The following is a 17225-nucleotide window of genomic DNA, read 5'->3' as shown; positions in this document are numbered from 1 at the left end:
GTTTTGTCAAAATATTTTCTTCTCAAATTTTCAGTCCTGAAAAGAAACAATTGAGATTCATTAAATTTGGGAAGATAAAATCACACATTATATCAAAAATACAAAACCACAAATAACATGATACAAAAATAAAATCAACTCCGAAATAAAAATTCAAAAGAAACAAAAATTTGGGTTGCCTCCCAATAAGCTCTTTGTTTAACGTCTTCAGCATGACTACCATCAGTTTAAATCAAGTTGATCCGCCCAAAGGAATGTTGTCAAGGTGCCTTATTTCATTTCCATAGTATGGCTTAACTCTTTGCCCGTTCACCTTGAAAGTCCTCCCATCACTGCATTTTAGCTCAATTGCACCATGTGGGTACACTGTTTCTACTGTGAATGGGCCAGACCATCTGGATTTTAACTTACCAGGAAACAACCTCAGTCGAGAATTGAATAATAACACCTGTTGCCCTGGTTCAAAGTTTCGTCGAAAAATTTGCTTGTCGTGCCATCTCTTGGTCTTTTCTTTGTATATCTTTGCATTCTCATATGCTTCATTCCTGAATTCTTCCATCTCATTCAACTGCAACATTCGTTGCTCGCCCGATGCTCCCATATCAAAATTGAGCTTTTTGATAGCCCAAAATGCCTTGTGCTCCAGTTCCAAAGGTAAATGACAAGCTTTCCCAAAGACCAACCTATAAGGTGACATCCCGATAGGTGTCTTGTATGCAGTCCTGTATGCCCATAACGCGTCATCTAGCTTGATCGCCCAATCCTTCCGGTTTGTCTCCACTGTCTTTTCTAATATTTGCATTATCTCCCGGTTGGATATGTCTGCTTGCCCATTAGCTTGCGGGTGGTATGCCAGTGTCACCCTGTGCTTCACATCATACTTGGCCAATAGTGAGTTAAAAATGTTGTTACAGAAATGTGTACCTTCATCACTGATAATGGCTCTAGGCGTTCCAAATCTCGTGAAGATGTTCCTGTGGACAAACTTAACAACAACTCGAGCATCATTAGTTACGGTGGCAATTGCTTCCACCCATTTTGACACATAATCGACAACAAGTAAAATGTATGATTGACCAAACGAAGATGGGAAGGGACCCATAAAATCAATACCCCAGACATCAAAGAGTTCCACCTCCAAAATATTTGTTAGTGGTAATTCATGTCGTCTAGAAATATTGCCAATTCTTTGGCATTTATCACATGACTTGACTAAAGTATAACTGTCTTTAAATAAATTAGGCCAATAGAAACCTGACTGTAATACCTTAGCTGCTGTTCTAGATGCCCCAAAGTGTCCACCGTAGGGTGAGGAATGACACTGCTATAGAATAATACCCGCTTCTTCCTCAGCTACACATCGTCTGATTATTTGATCAGCGCATCTCTTGAACAAGAACGGATCGTCCCACAGGTAAAACTTGGCATCATGAAGAAATTTCTTCTTTTGATGATACGTTAAATCTGAAGGCAATTCTCCTGCAGCAAGGAAATTAGCTATATCTGCAAACCACGGATATGTAATACTTACCTTGAAAAGTTGCTCATCTGGGAACGACTCGTTGATAGCTCCACCTTCAGTTCTTTCTTCCAACTCTAGTCTTGACAGGTGATCAGCCACCTGGTTCTCACAACCTTTCTTGTCTTTGACCTCAAAGTCAAATTCTTGAAGTAAGAGTATCCATCGTATCAACCTGGGCTTTGCATCCTTTTTGGCAAACAGGTAACGAAGAGCTGCATGGTCAGTAAAAACGGTTACCTTGGTGCCAATTAGATATGTTCTGAATTTGTCGAATGCAAACACCACTGCTAGCATCTCTTTTTCAGTAGTTGTGTAATTTTGTTGGGCTGCATTGAGTGTACGACTTGCATAGTAGATGGCTTTAAACATCTTGTCTCGCCTTTGTCCCAATGCTGCTCCCACAGCATAGTCGCTAGCATCGCACATGAGCTCAAAGGGCTCCTTCCAATCAGGTACTATCATGATGGGTGCTGAAATCAGTGATGCCTTGATTTTGTTAAATGCCTGCAAACAGTCATCGTCAAAAATAAATGTAGAATCTTTCTCTAATAAATTACATAAAGGTCTAGTAATTTTAGAGAAATCTTTAATATAACGACGATAAAACCCGGCATGTCCCAAGAAGCTTCTTATTCCTTTCACATTCTTCGGCGGTGGAAGATTTTCAATTGCCACAACTTTGGCCCTGTCAACTTCTATTCCTTTAGCTGAAATTTTGTGGCCAAGCACAATACCTTCTGGAACCATGAAGTGACATTTTTCCCAATTCAGAACTAGATTCTTAGCCTGACATCTCTGCAAAACAAGCATTAAATTTTGCAAACAATGATCAAAAGATGTACCAAATACAGAAATATCATCCATAAAAACCTCCATTATTTCTTCAACCATGTCAGCAAATATGGCCATCATACACCTCTGAAAAGTAGCAGGTGCATTGCATAGTCCAAATGGCATTCTCCTGAAAGCAAATGTACCGTAAGGGCAAGTGAAGGTAGTCTTCTCCTGATCCTCCGGTGCTATGACAATCTGATTGTAACCTGAATAGCCATCTAGAAAGCAATAATAATGATAACCACCAACTCTATCAAGCATCTGGTCAATAAATGGAAGTGGGAAGTGATCTTTCCTAGTAGCATCATTCAATTTCCTGTAGTCTATGCATACTCGCCAACCAGTCACTGGACGAGTTGAAATCAATTCATTGTTCTCATTTTTCACTACAGTTATTCCTCCCTTCTTAGGCACTACTTGTACTGGTGAAACCCATGAGCTATCAGATATAGCATAAATAACACCAGCATTTAACAATTTTAATACCTCAGCCCTCACAACCTCTTTCATTGCAGGATTAAGCCTTCTCTGATGATCAACATAAGGTGAATATGACTCCTGCATCAAAATTTTGTGCATACAAACAGTAGGGCTAATTCCCCTTATATCATCAATTGTCCATCCCAGAGCAGATTTAAATTCTCTCAACACCCTCAACAATTTTTCTTTTTCAGTACAAGTAAGAAAAGAAGAGATGATTACTGGATATGTTGAATTTTCACCTAAAAATGCATAACAGAGGTGACTTGGAAGTTCCTTCAATTCAGGGGATACTTTTGGTACTTCTATACTTGCATCTTCAAGTAGTTCTACATTATGCACATCAATCTTTTCTTTAGGCAATGTATCGAGAACAAGTAACTCCTCTTGCACGTCCCAATCATCTTCATCCAGTATAGACGCGGATTCCAACAAGCATCTCTCCAAGGAATCTTTCGTCAATCTACCTGCACCAACATGAGATACACATGAATCAATTACATCAATACTATTACAAGTACTTACCTCATTTGGTTCTTTGATTGTGTTGTAGATGTTGAACATGACTTCTTCTCCACCTACTCTCAATGTAAGCTCACCCTTGTGCACATCAATCAAAGCTTTTCCGGTGGCCAAGAATGGCCTTCCAAAGATAAGTGGAGTGTCCTGATCTTCTTCCATATCTAAAATGACAAAATCAGCAGGAAATATAAATTTGTCTACCTTTACCAGAACATCCTCCACTATACCCCGTGGATATGTAAGTGATCTATCCGCCAGCTGCAGGGTAATAGTGCTAGGCTTCACCTCGCCAAGCTCTAAAGTCCTGTAAATAGAAAAAGGCATTAAATTAATACTGGCACCTAAATCACATAAAGCTTTATTTATTCTAGAACCACCAATAATAGAAGGAATAGTAAAACTCCCTGGATCTTTGAGTTTCTGTGGTAGTTTCTTTTGGAGTATGGCGCTACACTCCTCGGTCAACTTAACTGTCTCAAACTCATGCAACTTCCTTTTCTTTGACATCACATCTTTGATGAACTTTGCATAGTTTGGCATTTGCTCCAAAGCATCGGCAAATGGGATGTTGATATGAATCTTCTTGAAGATCTCCAAAAATTTGGCAAATTGCTCATCCAATTTCTTCTTTCTAAACCGCTGTGGATATGGAAGTATTGGCTGAAATACCGGAGGTTGTTCAACTTCAACTTTGGATCCCTCAATTTCAACTTCTTCAACAGGCACCTCTTTTTCATCCTTTTCATTGGAATTTTTACCCTCAAGTTCTTTTCCACTTCTCAAAGTCACAGCTTTGCATTGCTCCTTTGGATTCACTTCAGTGTTACTTGGAAACTGACCTTTATTTTGATCTTTCAATGCATTAGCCAATTCACCAATCTGTGTCTCCAATGACTTCATTGTGGCTCCCATATTTCCCATGTGAGTTTCCATGCCATCAAGACGAGATTCAGTCCTAGCCATTCTTTTACTCGATTCTACAACAAATGTCCCAACTAAATCCTCAAGTGAAGGTTTTCCTTCCCCCTTTGATGCATTGAACCCCGGTGGAGGATTCAACACATTCTTATTATTAGCATATGAAAAATTCTCGTGATTTCTCAAACCCGGATGATAAGTGTTAGGGGGAGGGTTACTTCGATATCCTCCATAACCACCAAAATTCCTATTGTTGATATAATGTGCCTCATCTGGAATATGTGGTTCTTCAGTAACAACAGATGCATTTTCAACCTCTGATGTACTAGCCTTGTTCATTGCTGCAATTTGAGTTGTTAAAGCTGAAACTTGAGCTGTGAGTGATGTAATAGGATCTATGGCATAAATCCCAGCTTGCTACTTCACTCCTGATCTTTCAGTCGGCCACTGATAACTGTTAATGGTCATCTGTTCAAGCAAATCATATGCTTGATCGGGTGATTTGGCAAATATTGTGCCACCAGCTGCTGCATCAACAGTGCCTCTTGTTTGTCCATTCAAACCATTGTAAAATAATTCAATTTGTACCCAATCTTCAAAACCATGGTTTGGACACTTTCTCAGCAACTCCTTATACCGTTCCCACGCCTCATATAGTTGCTCAAAATCAGTCTGCCTAAAAGTACTTATCTCGATTTTCAACTGTGCAGACTTTGCAGGTGGGAAATATTTTGCAAGAAACTTAGTTGCTAAATCCTGCCAGGTAGTGATACTCCCTAAAGGAAGCGATTGGAGCCATCCTCTTGCTTGGTCCCTAAGAGGAAAAGGAAACAGACGCAATCGAATTATATCATCAGAAACACCATTTATTTTTACCGTGTCAGTAATTTCAAGGAATGTTCTGAGATGTAAATGAGGATCTGCAGTAGCGGCTCCCCCAAACTGATTCTGTTGAACCATGTTTATCAACGCAGGCTTGAGCTCAAAGTTGTTTGCATTAATTGTTCCTCGTGCTATATGTGGGGCCCTTAGCTCCTAATCGTTATTACAATGCAATCAGATTAGGATTTAATTAATCACAGCGGAAAACGGGTTTAAAATTTCTTTACGACGAGCCCAAAATATCTCTTCTATAATTTAAATACTAAAAATAGTATCTAAATTCAAATCATAAAACACGCCCACACGAAATCAAAACCAATCACATACAAACATCTCATATCCTCGGGACATGCCCCGGTATATAGATACATATACATATATACTGGGAACAAGACATAAATATAAACCTCAGCCCAAGCTGTGGCTCCCTCCAGAAGTACCCTCTCTGGTCTCCTGATATCCTGGAGTACCTGCCATTGTCCACACACAAAGACAACAACAGCCCCCCTTGGGGGTGAGCAAAGCTCCGTATGGAACAACCAATCATATATACCACAGATATCTAAACAATGATATATGGTATGCAATGCATGTATGTCGTGGAGGTATCAGGTCAAATGCCCATCCACTGAGCACATGTCAGAATCAATCGAATCGCTATCAAATCAAATCAATGCTCGAGCTGGCACACCGGCCGATATGGGAATACACATATGACAACGTCGACGAAGCGTCGTCAATCCCACATCTCATATCCAATCATATGGGGCCAAAATTGTCTATGCTTTACGGGTCATATAATACCGGCATAGCGATTGTGTTCACAAACCCCGGAATCCAATCAAATCATATCAGGGTATCCAAGGATCATAGCTCAACGTGCATCTCATGTATCGATGTATGCATTGTGTTAACAAAACATTTATTTTATACATCGATACTCCAATCTCAATGTCATGTATGCCACATCAAATCATCAAATAGGCACATAGACACGTATTCCAATCCAATCCAATCAAATCAATCCAATCATATATCATATAATACAGATACCTGTCGTATGTTACCCGGTCGCAACATACCTCAATTCTTCGTTCCAGTTGATGTAGCCTGAAGATATCGGTATAATACTTTATCTACATCAATTACATACTCATTTCAATCAATAACATACTCCAAAATCATTAATATGAGTTTCAAATATCATTTGAAACTTCAAAAATTCATATCAAATCAAAATCATATCATAATTTAATTCCGACTTCGAATACAAGTTTCTTGTCGGTTATTCTACTACATATCAGAAATTCAACTTCAAATACATGCTATTCCAGCACTATGATATTTAAAGCTGCTGGAACTCGAAGAAAATTACCTCAGTCAGAAGCCCTCGATGCGACGATCACAAATATATAATTTGTCTCGCGTTTAGACAACGTCTCGAAGTCGATTCGGGCGAAAGAAAATCGAAATCTCTCGGTTATTCTCGAAACTCTGAAATGTAAAATGAAGAAAACGAAAGAAAGAAACTCATTCTTATCTCCACCGCTCTCGCGCTCGGGCGGTAGAATTCTCGCGCCCGAGCGCGAGACATTCTGCCCCCGGATCGCATTTGTGCCGCGCTCGAGCGGTCAAAAACTACCGCTCGGGCGCGGCATGTTCTGCACGAGAACACGCTTCATAAGCCCTGGCGCTCGGGCGGTAATTTTCTACCGCCCGGGCGCCACTCGTACTGTACAAATGTTTTATTTTTGTACTATTTTTGGCGTCCGGCCTCCAATCGAGCTCTTACAACGTCAATTCATATCCAATATTCATTCTCAATTCCATTGTCACGATATACATCAAATACCTAATCCATGACAATTTCATAAATTATCGATAATCACGTAGGATTTACGATAATACGATACACGGTCCTTACACTATACCAGAATAATGAGCATTCAATACCGGCCTAAAATGATCTCGGATGGGTATTGCAGGGGGTGGATTTTCATTGTCTCTGTTTTCAGCCATTGCTAGAATCTCTTCTCTTCTTGCCTTTCTTAACCTTCTTGCGGTCCTTCAGATCTCAGGATCAAAGATAAGCAAGTCAAGATTTTGCGATCTTCGCATGCACTGTCAAACAAAGACAATAAACAAATCAGTGTTTAATGTAGTATAATAAAAATAGCTCTAAATTAAAATCTAGACTAATTGGTAACAATACTAATATAAATTCAAATTTTACATTCCCCGGCAACGGCGCCAAAAACTTGTTGCGTGTTTTCTTTAATGCTCGCAAGTGCACGACGTCAAGTTATAGTAAAATGTAATTTCGAGTACAAGTGTCGATCCCACGAGGAATGTATTTCTAAATTTATATTAATGCTTGTAATTAAAATAGTCTCGATTTTATTTAGTATATTCACTTAACAGAGTTGATTATACCAATGACTATAATTGAAAATAAATTTAATTGTAGCAACAAACAGATTTGAACAATGGAATAAAAGATCTAGAGGTCCGACTTCACGCAACTATCCACCATGTACTATTTTGTGTAGCTATATTATAATTGTCCTTCTTATTCATTAACCAAGAATTCTATAATTATCTACTCCCTCTCCCGAGTGCTAAATAGATACTAATTATCTAACAAAAGATTGTAACATCCCTGTCAACAATCTAAAATTAAATAACACAATAAGCACTAAATTCTTTTTATAGCTTCAATAGCAAGATATGTCCTCCCGAACTATATAAATACTACCGATGTATTTTTCCCTTTCTTGATTATAAATTTCCTTTTCCAAGTGATAATTTATAACATACAAATCATTCAAGAAATGGACAATAAAATGAAAGCATTAAGATTGGAAAAACACAAATGAACAATAAAGACAACTTATATAGCATAAATCATGAATCTCAACACATGGTTCTAGTTTTGTTCCATCATCCCTCTAGAATTAAAATTTAGTTCATAATAATAAAAATAACACAACAATACATGAATCTTAAACAAGACATATCAACTAAAAGTAAAAATAAAGAAAGAAAGAACTTAGAACAAGAGTTTTGGAGTGTATGAAGTTTTTGTCCAAAGATGTGCAATGACTTGTTGAAGATGATGATTTTGATCTTCAACTCTTTTCTTTGTAGCCTCCAACCTTTTCCTAGCTTCTCCCCTCTACCCTAGATGATGAAAAAGAGACCCTTTTATAGTCTAGACAAGATATCCCACGTAGCACACCATTTTCCCCTTCTTTTCTTCAAAGTCCACAAAGTTTCACAATTTCCGGAATGGTGTTTGTGCATGACCGCGGGTGCGGTGGTATAAGGACCGCGGGTGCGGTGCCCTTTCGACTAAAACTCCTCCTGCTCTTCTGGTGAGACCGCGGGTGCGGTGCTAGCATGACCGCGGGTGCGGTCATGCCTCGGAGAACAGCGCGGGTGCGCTCTTGTGAACACCGCGGGTGCGGTGTTGCTTCGTGTATCTTTGTCCTTTGCACCTTCTAATTCATTACTATATCACTCCAAACTCTCATTTCTACTCTTCCAAACTACAATAACAAAAACAACAACATATCAAATAAAACCTGCTCAAGAATCACAAAATTCCAAGTTAAAAACAAGTAATAAAAGTACAATAAATTGCACTTATCAAACTCCCCCAAACTTAAGATTTTGCTAGTCCCGAGCAAAACAAAACAACAAAAACAAACAAACAAACAAGTCATGAAATATTTTAAAGAACTTTGCCTCAATATAAATTCAAAATCCATCATGCATTTACAATTCAAATCAATTAAACCACTTGTTCATCCGGATAAAATCATGTGATGAGTTCATTCTCTAACTTCAAATCTCTTCAACCATGTTTCAAATCATTATCAATTGATTTCAAATTTTTACAAACACATATCACAAGGTCTTTTTCGGTAAAAATTGGGTTCAAAGCAATATTCATTCAAGAAATGGATACCCAATAAATATTTGATGCAATGAGGTGTGTGTAAAATTGATCAAGATTCTTATTCAATGACAGTGTTTATCAATTGTCCATAGGCTAGATCCTCCCAATCACTCTCCACTAGTATATTGGACAACTATGACTAGGTTAATAGGATTTTCAATGGTTGTAATGTTAGGCCTTGGTTCATGGCTACAAATAAAGATTAGGAGTTCAAATAAGGGAGTAAATTGAATTTCATCTCTTTTTCTAACTCCACTATTTCTTTTGATCTCCAATTTTTTTTTTTCTTTATTCATTTCATCTCTTTTTTTTTTTCTCCCCTTTTTCTCCAACTTCAACAATGTATCATTATTCATTTTTCTTTTGTAGGAGAAAATAACTTTCTTTAATCTTTCGAATTCTTACTCCCTTGAGAAGGTAGGAATTAATTGTATAAGATATTCAAAAGGTTGGTAATTGTGGGATACTTGAAAAAAAAAAAAAATTGAATGGGGGTCTTTTACACATATTTACGTGTGCCATTCAAATTCATATAAGCTCAAAGAGGTGACAAATGATAAATTAATTTATTTGGTAGCTTGAAAGGCTCAATCGATCCAAAAATCACCTAAATCATTCCTAAATCATAATTTGTCCGTATTTCGCCTCAAGTGATGTTTGGATAGTTCTAGACAAAATCTCAATTCACCATCAAAGAGTAGAATTTAATCATCGTGAAAATGGTGGCTCAATGCATCAACCAAATATATATATTCAAAAAGAAATGTGCTTGGCTTCCAAGGAATTTCAAAAACACAACTCTTTCTTTGTATAGGCTCAAAAGGGCATCAAATGAATGTTTATGAACAAAATAAATGGCCCAAATAAAATCAAAGATTGCCTCAATCATCTATGTGTTTGCAAAAATTTTATTTCAATATCCAATAAAAATCACAAAGTTTTATAGAAATTGTAAGTCTCAAACTCACCAAATCTCATGACTATTCTCTAAATTTTTCAAAGTGATCAATTAACATGAATTTGATGCATGACCTTTCTTTTCCATACTAAAAATATTTTCATCATTGGCCAATTCATTAAAAATTTCATGACAAAAATACTACAAACACACAAAATAAACCAAAAAATTAAACACACAAAAAATACACTAAATAAATAAACACACAAAATCAACTAAACAAATAAACACTCCAAATAAATTAAAACAAAGCACACAAAGTAAAATAAAATAAAATAAATAAATCTCCCCCAAACTTAAACATGTGCATCGTCCTCGATGTGAATAAGCATGATAAATAGGAGAATGCACATACACTGGGCAACGACCGTCAGTGGTCATTGCCATCATCCTCATCATCATCATCGTGGTGGGGTGGTTGGAACTCTGGCGGGTGGTAGACAGGTGGCCACTGTGGAGGAGGTGGAAACGGATGACCAGAAGTGGAAGCAGATGGAAATTGCTGAGCCAACACCGAAGTGAAATCCATCATGTAATCCATGAATGTATCGGCCCTATACCTCAACGCATCCATCTCTTGGCGTTGAGCTCGCATGTCCTCTTCCAACATAGTCAATCTGTTTCTCCTGTGCCTGTGCTGCGGTGGTTGTTCTTGGGCTTGGGCTTGGTCACGTCTCTCTGCAGCTCTTCTATTAAATTCCCTTTCAGCTCTACGTGCTGCAGCTTGGTCATTTCTGATGCCCCCATGTGGTTGAATTATCACAATATCATTCTTTGGCTTCAACAACTCTTCATTCGGTGCCCAAGTAACCCCCGCATGTTGGCATAAAACAGTGATGAGAGAGGGGTGGAGAAGTCCACTCGGAGAGTTATCTCTTGCATAGTCGAGAATCGAATTCTGAAGCAATTGACCTAAATCGATTGCTTTCCCTGTCATAATGCAAAATGTGAGGATAGCCCTCTCCTTGATGACGGTAGTGGTGTGTTCGGTAGGCTTGATCCTAGCAGAAATGAATGAATACCAATTTTTAGCAACAGTCTTCAGATCAGACTTTGCTAGGCTCAAGTGCACATCGTCCCTCATTCTCCATTCGGCTCCCTGTATACATATTGTTTGAAGAATACTGTTATAATCAACATGCTCATTTCTGTATTCTTCATACTCGTCGTGCATGATTTGAGGGAAGCCATATATCGTGTTAATCGTATGTGCATCAAATGCTACCCATTTTCCCCGCACAAACACCGTCAACCGATCATACCTAACCCTGAGGTTAGCATAGAACTCTCTCACCAATGAAATGACAGCATCTTGTGGCTGCCTGCCAAATTCTTCCCACTGTCGAGCCCTAAGCATTTCTCCAATTTCAGTATGAGGGGCACTAAGATCAAATCCCCTTTCCTTTATAATGCTTCTATTCAAAATCTTGCCATATTGCTCCTCCGCCTTCTCATCATAAAACCGACTCGCATCATAATTTACCGTTGATGAGGATGAAGCACCCTTTGATTGTTTTCTTCTTGGTGGCATTTTGTCGAACACCTTCTAAACACAACTTCAATTCAACCCACTTCTCAAAATACAAGATTATTGCAATCCACCAAACTTCTACTTCACAATATTCACACTTCAACAATGTACACAATAATCAATCAACAATATTTCCAAAATCAACAAGATGCTTCACCAAATGAATAATTTCCTTCCTTAGCAACAAACCCAACAAATTTCGAATTTATCCATAAATTTGCTATGAATTTGCTCACCTTGGGTGTGTTGAATTGTTTCTTGAAGAACAAAAACAAAGTTTTGTTCAAATTCTTGAAGAAATTTTGAAGCCCCTTTTTTCAACCCTAGGTTTGATTTTGAATTTGATGGAAAGAAATGAGGTATTTGATGGAATGAGTGAAGATTTGTAGGTTGTAGTGATGAATTTGTTGAAAGAAAAAACAAAAATTTGGTGTGTGAGTTGTGTTTGGAGTAGGGAATCGAAAATGGAGATGGGTGATCTTGAGAGGTGTTTTTTTTTTCGAGTGTGGAAGAGAATGCCCGATTGTGTTTTTAAATGGTGTGACCGCGGGTGCGGTACATGTTCGGCAGTCCTTGTATATTTCCATGCGAATCAGCACGGGGGTGGTGTTATGAATACCGCGGCTGCGGTGTATTTTCGTGCAGTTCAGCGCAAGGGCGGTATGCTAGGGAGCGCGGGTGCGCTGTGTTCTCGGCATTTGCATGTATTTCTCCATACTGCACGACCGCGGGTGCGGTGATGTTAGCACCGCGGGTGCGGTTGTGCTTCGGCACACCAAGCGCGGGGGCACTGTCTTTGTACTGCGGGAGCACTCCTGCTTCGAATTTTCTTGTATTTTGAATGCACCTCAAGCATGGGTGCAGTGCACATGAGATTGCAGGGGCACTTCTGTTTTGTCAAAATATTTTCTTCTCAAATTTTCAGTCCTGAAAAGAAACAATTGAGATTCATTAAATTTGGGAAGATAAAATCACACATTATATCAAAAATACAAAACCACAAATAACATGATACAAAAATAAAATCAACTCCGAAATAAAAATTCAAAAGAAACAAAAATTTGGGTTGCCTCCCAATAAGCGCTTTGTTTAACGTCTTCAGCATGACTACCATCAGTTTAAATCAAGTTGATCCGCCCAAAGGAATGTTGTCAAGGTGCCTTATTTCATTTCCATAGTATGGCTTAACTCTTTGCCCGTTCACCTTGAAAGTCCTCCCATCACTGCATTTTAGCTCAATTGCACCATGTGGGTACACTGTTTCTACTGTGAATGGGCCAGACCATCTGGATTTTAACTTACCAGGAAACAACCTCAGTCGAGAATTGAATAATAACACCTGTTGCCCTGGTTCAAAGTTTCGTCGAAAAATTTGCTTGTCGTGCCATCTCTTGGTCTTTTCTTTGTATATCTTTGCATTCTCATATGCTTCATTCCTGAATTCTTCCATCTCATTCAACTGCAACATTCGTTGCTCGCCCGATGCTCCCATATCAAAATTGAGCTTTTTGATAGCCCAAAATGCCTTGTGCTCCAGTTCCAAAGGTAAATGACAAGCTTTCCCAAAGACCAACCTATAAGGTGACATCCCGATAGGTGTCTTGTATGCAGTCCTGTATGCCCATAACGCGTCATCTAGCTTGATCGCCCAATCCTTCCGGTTTGTCTTCACTGTCTTTTCTAATATTTGCTTTATCTCCCGGTTGGATATCTCTGCTTGCCCATTAGCTTGCGGGTGGTATGCCAGTGTCACCCTGTGCTTCACATCATACTTGGCCAATAGTGAGTTAAAAATGTTGTTACAGAAATGTGTACCTTCATCACTGATAATGGCTCTAGGCGTTCCAAATCTCGTGAAGATGTTCCTGTGGACAAACTTAACAACAACTCGAGCATCATTAGTTACGGTGGCAATTGCTTCCACCCATTTTGACACATAATCGACAGCAAGTAAAATGTATGATTGACCAAACGAAGATGGGAAGGGACCCATAAAATCAATACCCCAGACATCAAAGAGTTCCACCTCCAAAATATTTGTTAGTGGTAATTCATGTCGTCTAGAAATATTGCCAATTCTTTGGCATTTATCACATGACTTGACTAAAGTATAACTGTCTTTAAATAAATTAGGCCAATAGAAACCTGACTGTAATACCTTAGCTGCTGTTCTAGATGCCCCAAAGTGTCCACCGTAGGGTGAGGAATGACACTGCTCTAGAATAATACCCGCTTCTTCCTCAGCTACACATCGTCTGATTATTTGATCAGCGCATCTCTTGAACAAGAACGGATCGTCCCACAGGTAAAACTTGGCATCATGAAGAAATTTCTTCTTTTGATGATACGTTAAATCTGAAGGCAATTCTCCTGCAGCAAGGAAATTAGCTATATCTGCAAACCACGGATATGTAATACTTACCTTGAAAAGTTGCTCATCTGGGAACGACTCGTTGATAGCTCCACCTTCAGTTCTTTCTTCCAACTCTAGTCTTGACAGGTGATCAGCCACCTGGTTCTCACAACCTTTCTTGTCTTTGACCTCAAAGTCAAATTCTTGAAGTAAGAGTATCCATCGTATCAACCTGGGCTTTGCATCCTTTTTGGCAAACAGGTAACGAAGAGCTGCATGGTCAGTAAAAACGGTTACCTTGGTGCCAATGAGATATGTTCTGAATTTGTCGAATGCAAACACCACTGCTAGCATCTCTTTTTCAGTAGTTGTGTAATTTTGTTGGGCTGCATTGAGTGTACGACTTGCATAGTAGATGGCTTTAAACATCTTGTCTCGCCTTTGTCCCAATGCTGCTCCCACAGCATAGTCGCTAGCATCGCACATGAGCTCAAAGGGCTCCTTCCAATCAGGTACTATCATGATGGGTGCTGAAATCAGTGCTGCCTTGATTTTGTTAAATGCCTGCAAACAGTCATCGTCAAAAATAAATGTAGAATCTTTCTCTAATAAATTACATAAAGGTCTAGTAATTTTAGAGAAATCTTTAATATAACGACGATAAAACCCGGCATGTCCCAAGAAGCTTCTTATTCCTTTCACATTCTTCGGCGGTGGAAGATTTTCAATTGCCACAACTTTGGCCCTGTCAACTTCTATTCCTTTAGCTGAAATTTTGTGGCCAAGCACAATACCTTCTGGAACCATGAAGTGACATTTTTCCCAATTCAGAACTAGATTCTTAGCCTGACATCTCTGCAAAACAAGCATTAAATTTTGCAAACAATGATCAAAAGATGTACCAAATACAGAAATATCATCCATAAAAACCTCCATTATTTCTTCAACCATGTCAGCAAATATGGCCATCATACACCTCTGAAAAGTAGCAGGTGCATTGCATAGTCCAAATGGCATTCTCCTGAAAGCAAATGTACCGTAAGGGCAAGTGAAGGTAGTCTTCTCCTGATCCTCCGGTGCTATGACAATCTGATTGTAACCTGAATAGCCATCTAGAAAGCAATAATAATGATAACCACCAACTCTATCAAGCATCTGGTCAATAAATGGAAGTGGGAAGTGATCTTTCCTAGTAGCATCATTCAATTTCCTGTAGTCTATGCATACTCGCCAACCAGTCACTGGACGAGTTGAAATCAATTCATTGTTCTCATTTTTCACTACAGTTATTCCTCCCTTCTTAGGCACTACTTGTACTGGTGAAACCCATGAGCTATCAGATATAGCATAAATAACACCAGCATTTAACAATTTTAATACCTCAGCCCTCACAACCTCTTTCATTGCAGGATTAAGCCTTCTCTGATGATCAACATAAGGTGAATATGACTCCTGCATCAAAATTTTATGCATACAAACAGTAGGGCTAATTCCCCTTATATCAGCAATTGTCCATCCCAGAGCAGATTTAAATTCTCTCAACACCCTCAACAATTTTTCTTTTTCAGTACAAGTAAGAAAAGAAGAGATGATTACTGGATATGTTGAATTTTCACCTAAAAATGCATAACAGAGGTGACTTGGAAGTTCCTTCAATTCAGGGGATACTTTTGGTACCTCTATACTTGCATCTTCAAGTAGTTCTACATTATGCACATCAATCTTTTCTTTAGGCAATGTATCGAGAACAAGTAACTCCTCTTGCACGTCCCAATCATCTTCATCCAGTATAGACGCGGATTCCAACAAGCATCTCTCCAAGGAATCTTTCGTCAATCTACCTGCACCAACATGAGATACACATGAATCAATTACATCAATACTATTACAAGTACTTACCTCATTTGGTTCTTTGATTGTGTTGTAGATGTTGAACATGACTTCTTCTCCACCTACTCTCAATGTAAGCTCACCCTTGTGCACATCAATCAAAGCTTTTCCGGTGGCCAAGAATGGCCTTCCAAAGATAAGTGGAGTGTCCTGATCTTCTTCCATATCTAAAATGACAAAATCAGCAGGAAATATAAATTTGTCTACCTTTACCAGAACATCCTCCACTATACCCCGTGGATATGTAAGTGATCTATCCGCCAGCTGCAGGGTAATAGTGCTAGGCTTCACCTCGCCAAGCTCTAAAGTCCTGTAAATAGAAAAAGGCATTAAATTAATACTGGCACCTAAATCACATAAAGCTTTATTTATTCTAGAACCACCAATAATACAAGGAATAGTAAAACTCCCTGGATCTTTGAGTTTCTGTGGTAGTTTCTTTTGGAGTATGGCGCTACACTCCTCGGTCAACTTAACTGTCTCAAACTCATGCAACTTCCTTTTCTTTGACATCACATCTTTGATGAACTTTGCATAGTTTGGCATTTGCTCCAAAGCATCGGCAAATGGGATGTTGATATGAATCTTCTTGAAGATCTCCAAAAATTTGGCAAATTGCTCATCCAATTTCTTCTTTTTAAACCGCTGTGGATATGGAAGTATTGGCTGAAATACCGGAGGTTGTTCAACTTCAACTTTGGATCCCTCAATTTCAACTTCTTCAACAGGCACCTCTTTTTCATCCTTTTCATTGGAATTTTTACCCTCAAGTTCTTTTCCACTTCTCAAAGTCACAGCTTTGCATTGCTCCTTTGGATTCACTTCAGTGTTACTTGGAAACTGACCTTTATTTTGATCTTTCAATGCATTAGCCAATTCACCAATCTGTGTCTCCAATGACTTCATTGTGGCTCCCATATTTCCCATGTGAGTTTCCATGCCATCAAGACGAGATTCAGTCCTAGCCATTCTTTTACTCGATTCTACAACAAATGTCCCAACTAAATCCTCAAGTGAAGGTTTTCCTTCCCCCTTTGATGCATTGAACCCCGGTGGAGGATTCAACACATTCTTATTATTAGCATATGAAAAATTCTCGTGATTTCTCAAACCCGGATGATAAGTGTTAGGGGGAGGGTTACTTCGATATCCTCCATAACCACCAAAATTCCTATTGTTGATATAATGTGCCTCATCTGGAATATGTGGTTCTTCAGTAACAACAGATGCATTTTCAACCTCTGATGTACTAGCCTTGTTCATTGCTGCAATTTGAGTTGTTAAAGCTGAAACTTGAGCTGTGAGTGATGTAATAGGATCTATGGCATAAATCCCAGCTTGCTTCTTCACTCCTGATCTTTCAGTCGGCCACTG

At 38.8% G+C, this 17225-nt stretch overlaps 1 protein-coding gene across 1 annotated transcript; it reads right to left on the bottom strand.

Moving 5' to 3' along the window:
- Window positions 1-12731: 12731 nt before the first annotated feature.
- Window positions 12732-14047, bottom strand: LOC140835846 (uncharacterized). Its single transcript, XM_073201256.1, has 3 exons — window positions 14031-14047; window positions 13330-13473; window positions 12732-13221 (listed from the first exon to the last, which is right to left on the bottom strand). Exons 1-3 carry the CDS (start codon window positions 14045-14047, stop codon window positions 12732-12734), a joined length of 651 nt encoding a protein of 216 aa, XP_073057357.1.
- Window positions 14048-17225: the final 3178 nt, after the last annotated feature.

The sequence above is a fragment of the Primulina eburnea genome, chromosome 7 (genome assembly GCF_022965805.1).
Source record: "Primulina eburnea isolate SZY01 chromosome 7, ASM2296580v1, whole genome shotgun sequence".
Taxonomy (NCBI): domain Eukaryota; kingdom Viridiplantae; phylum Streptophyta; class Magnoliopsida; order Lamiales; family Gesneriaceae; genus Primulina; species Primulina eburnea.
This window is presented reverse-complemented; position numbering and strand designations above follow the sequence as displayed.

Excerpts from the sequence above, each read along its gene's own strand:
- LOC140835846 (XM_073201256.1), bottom strand. Across the intron at positions 13,222-13,329 it reads TACCACCCGCAAGCTAATGG|GACTGCATACAAGACACCTA; the intron begins GCAAGCAGAGAT and ends ATGGGCATACAG.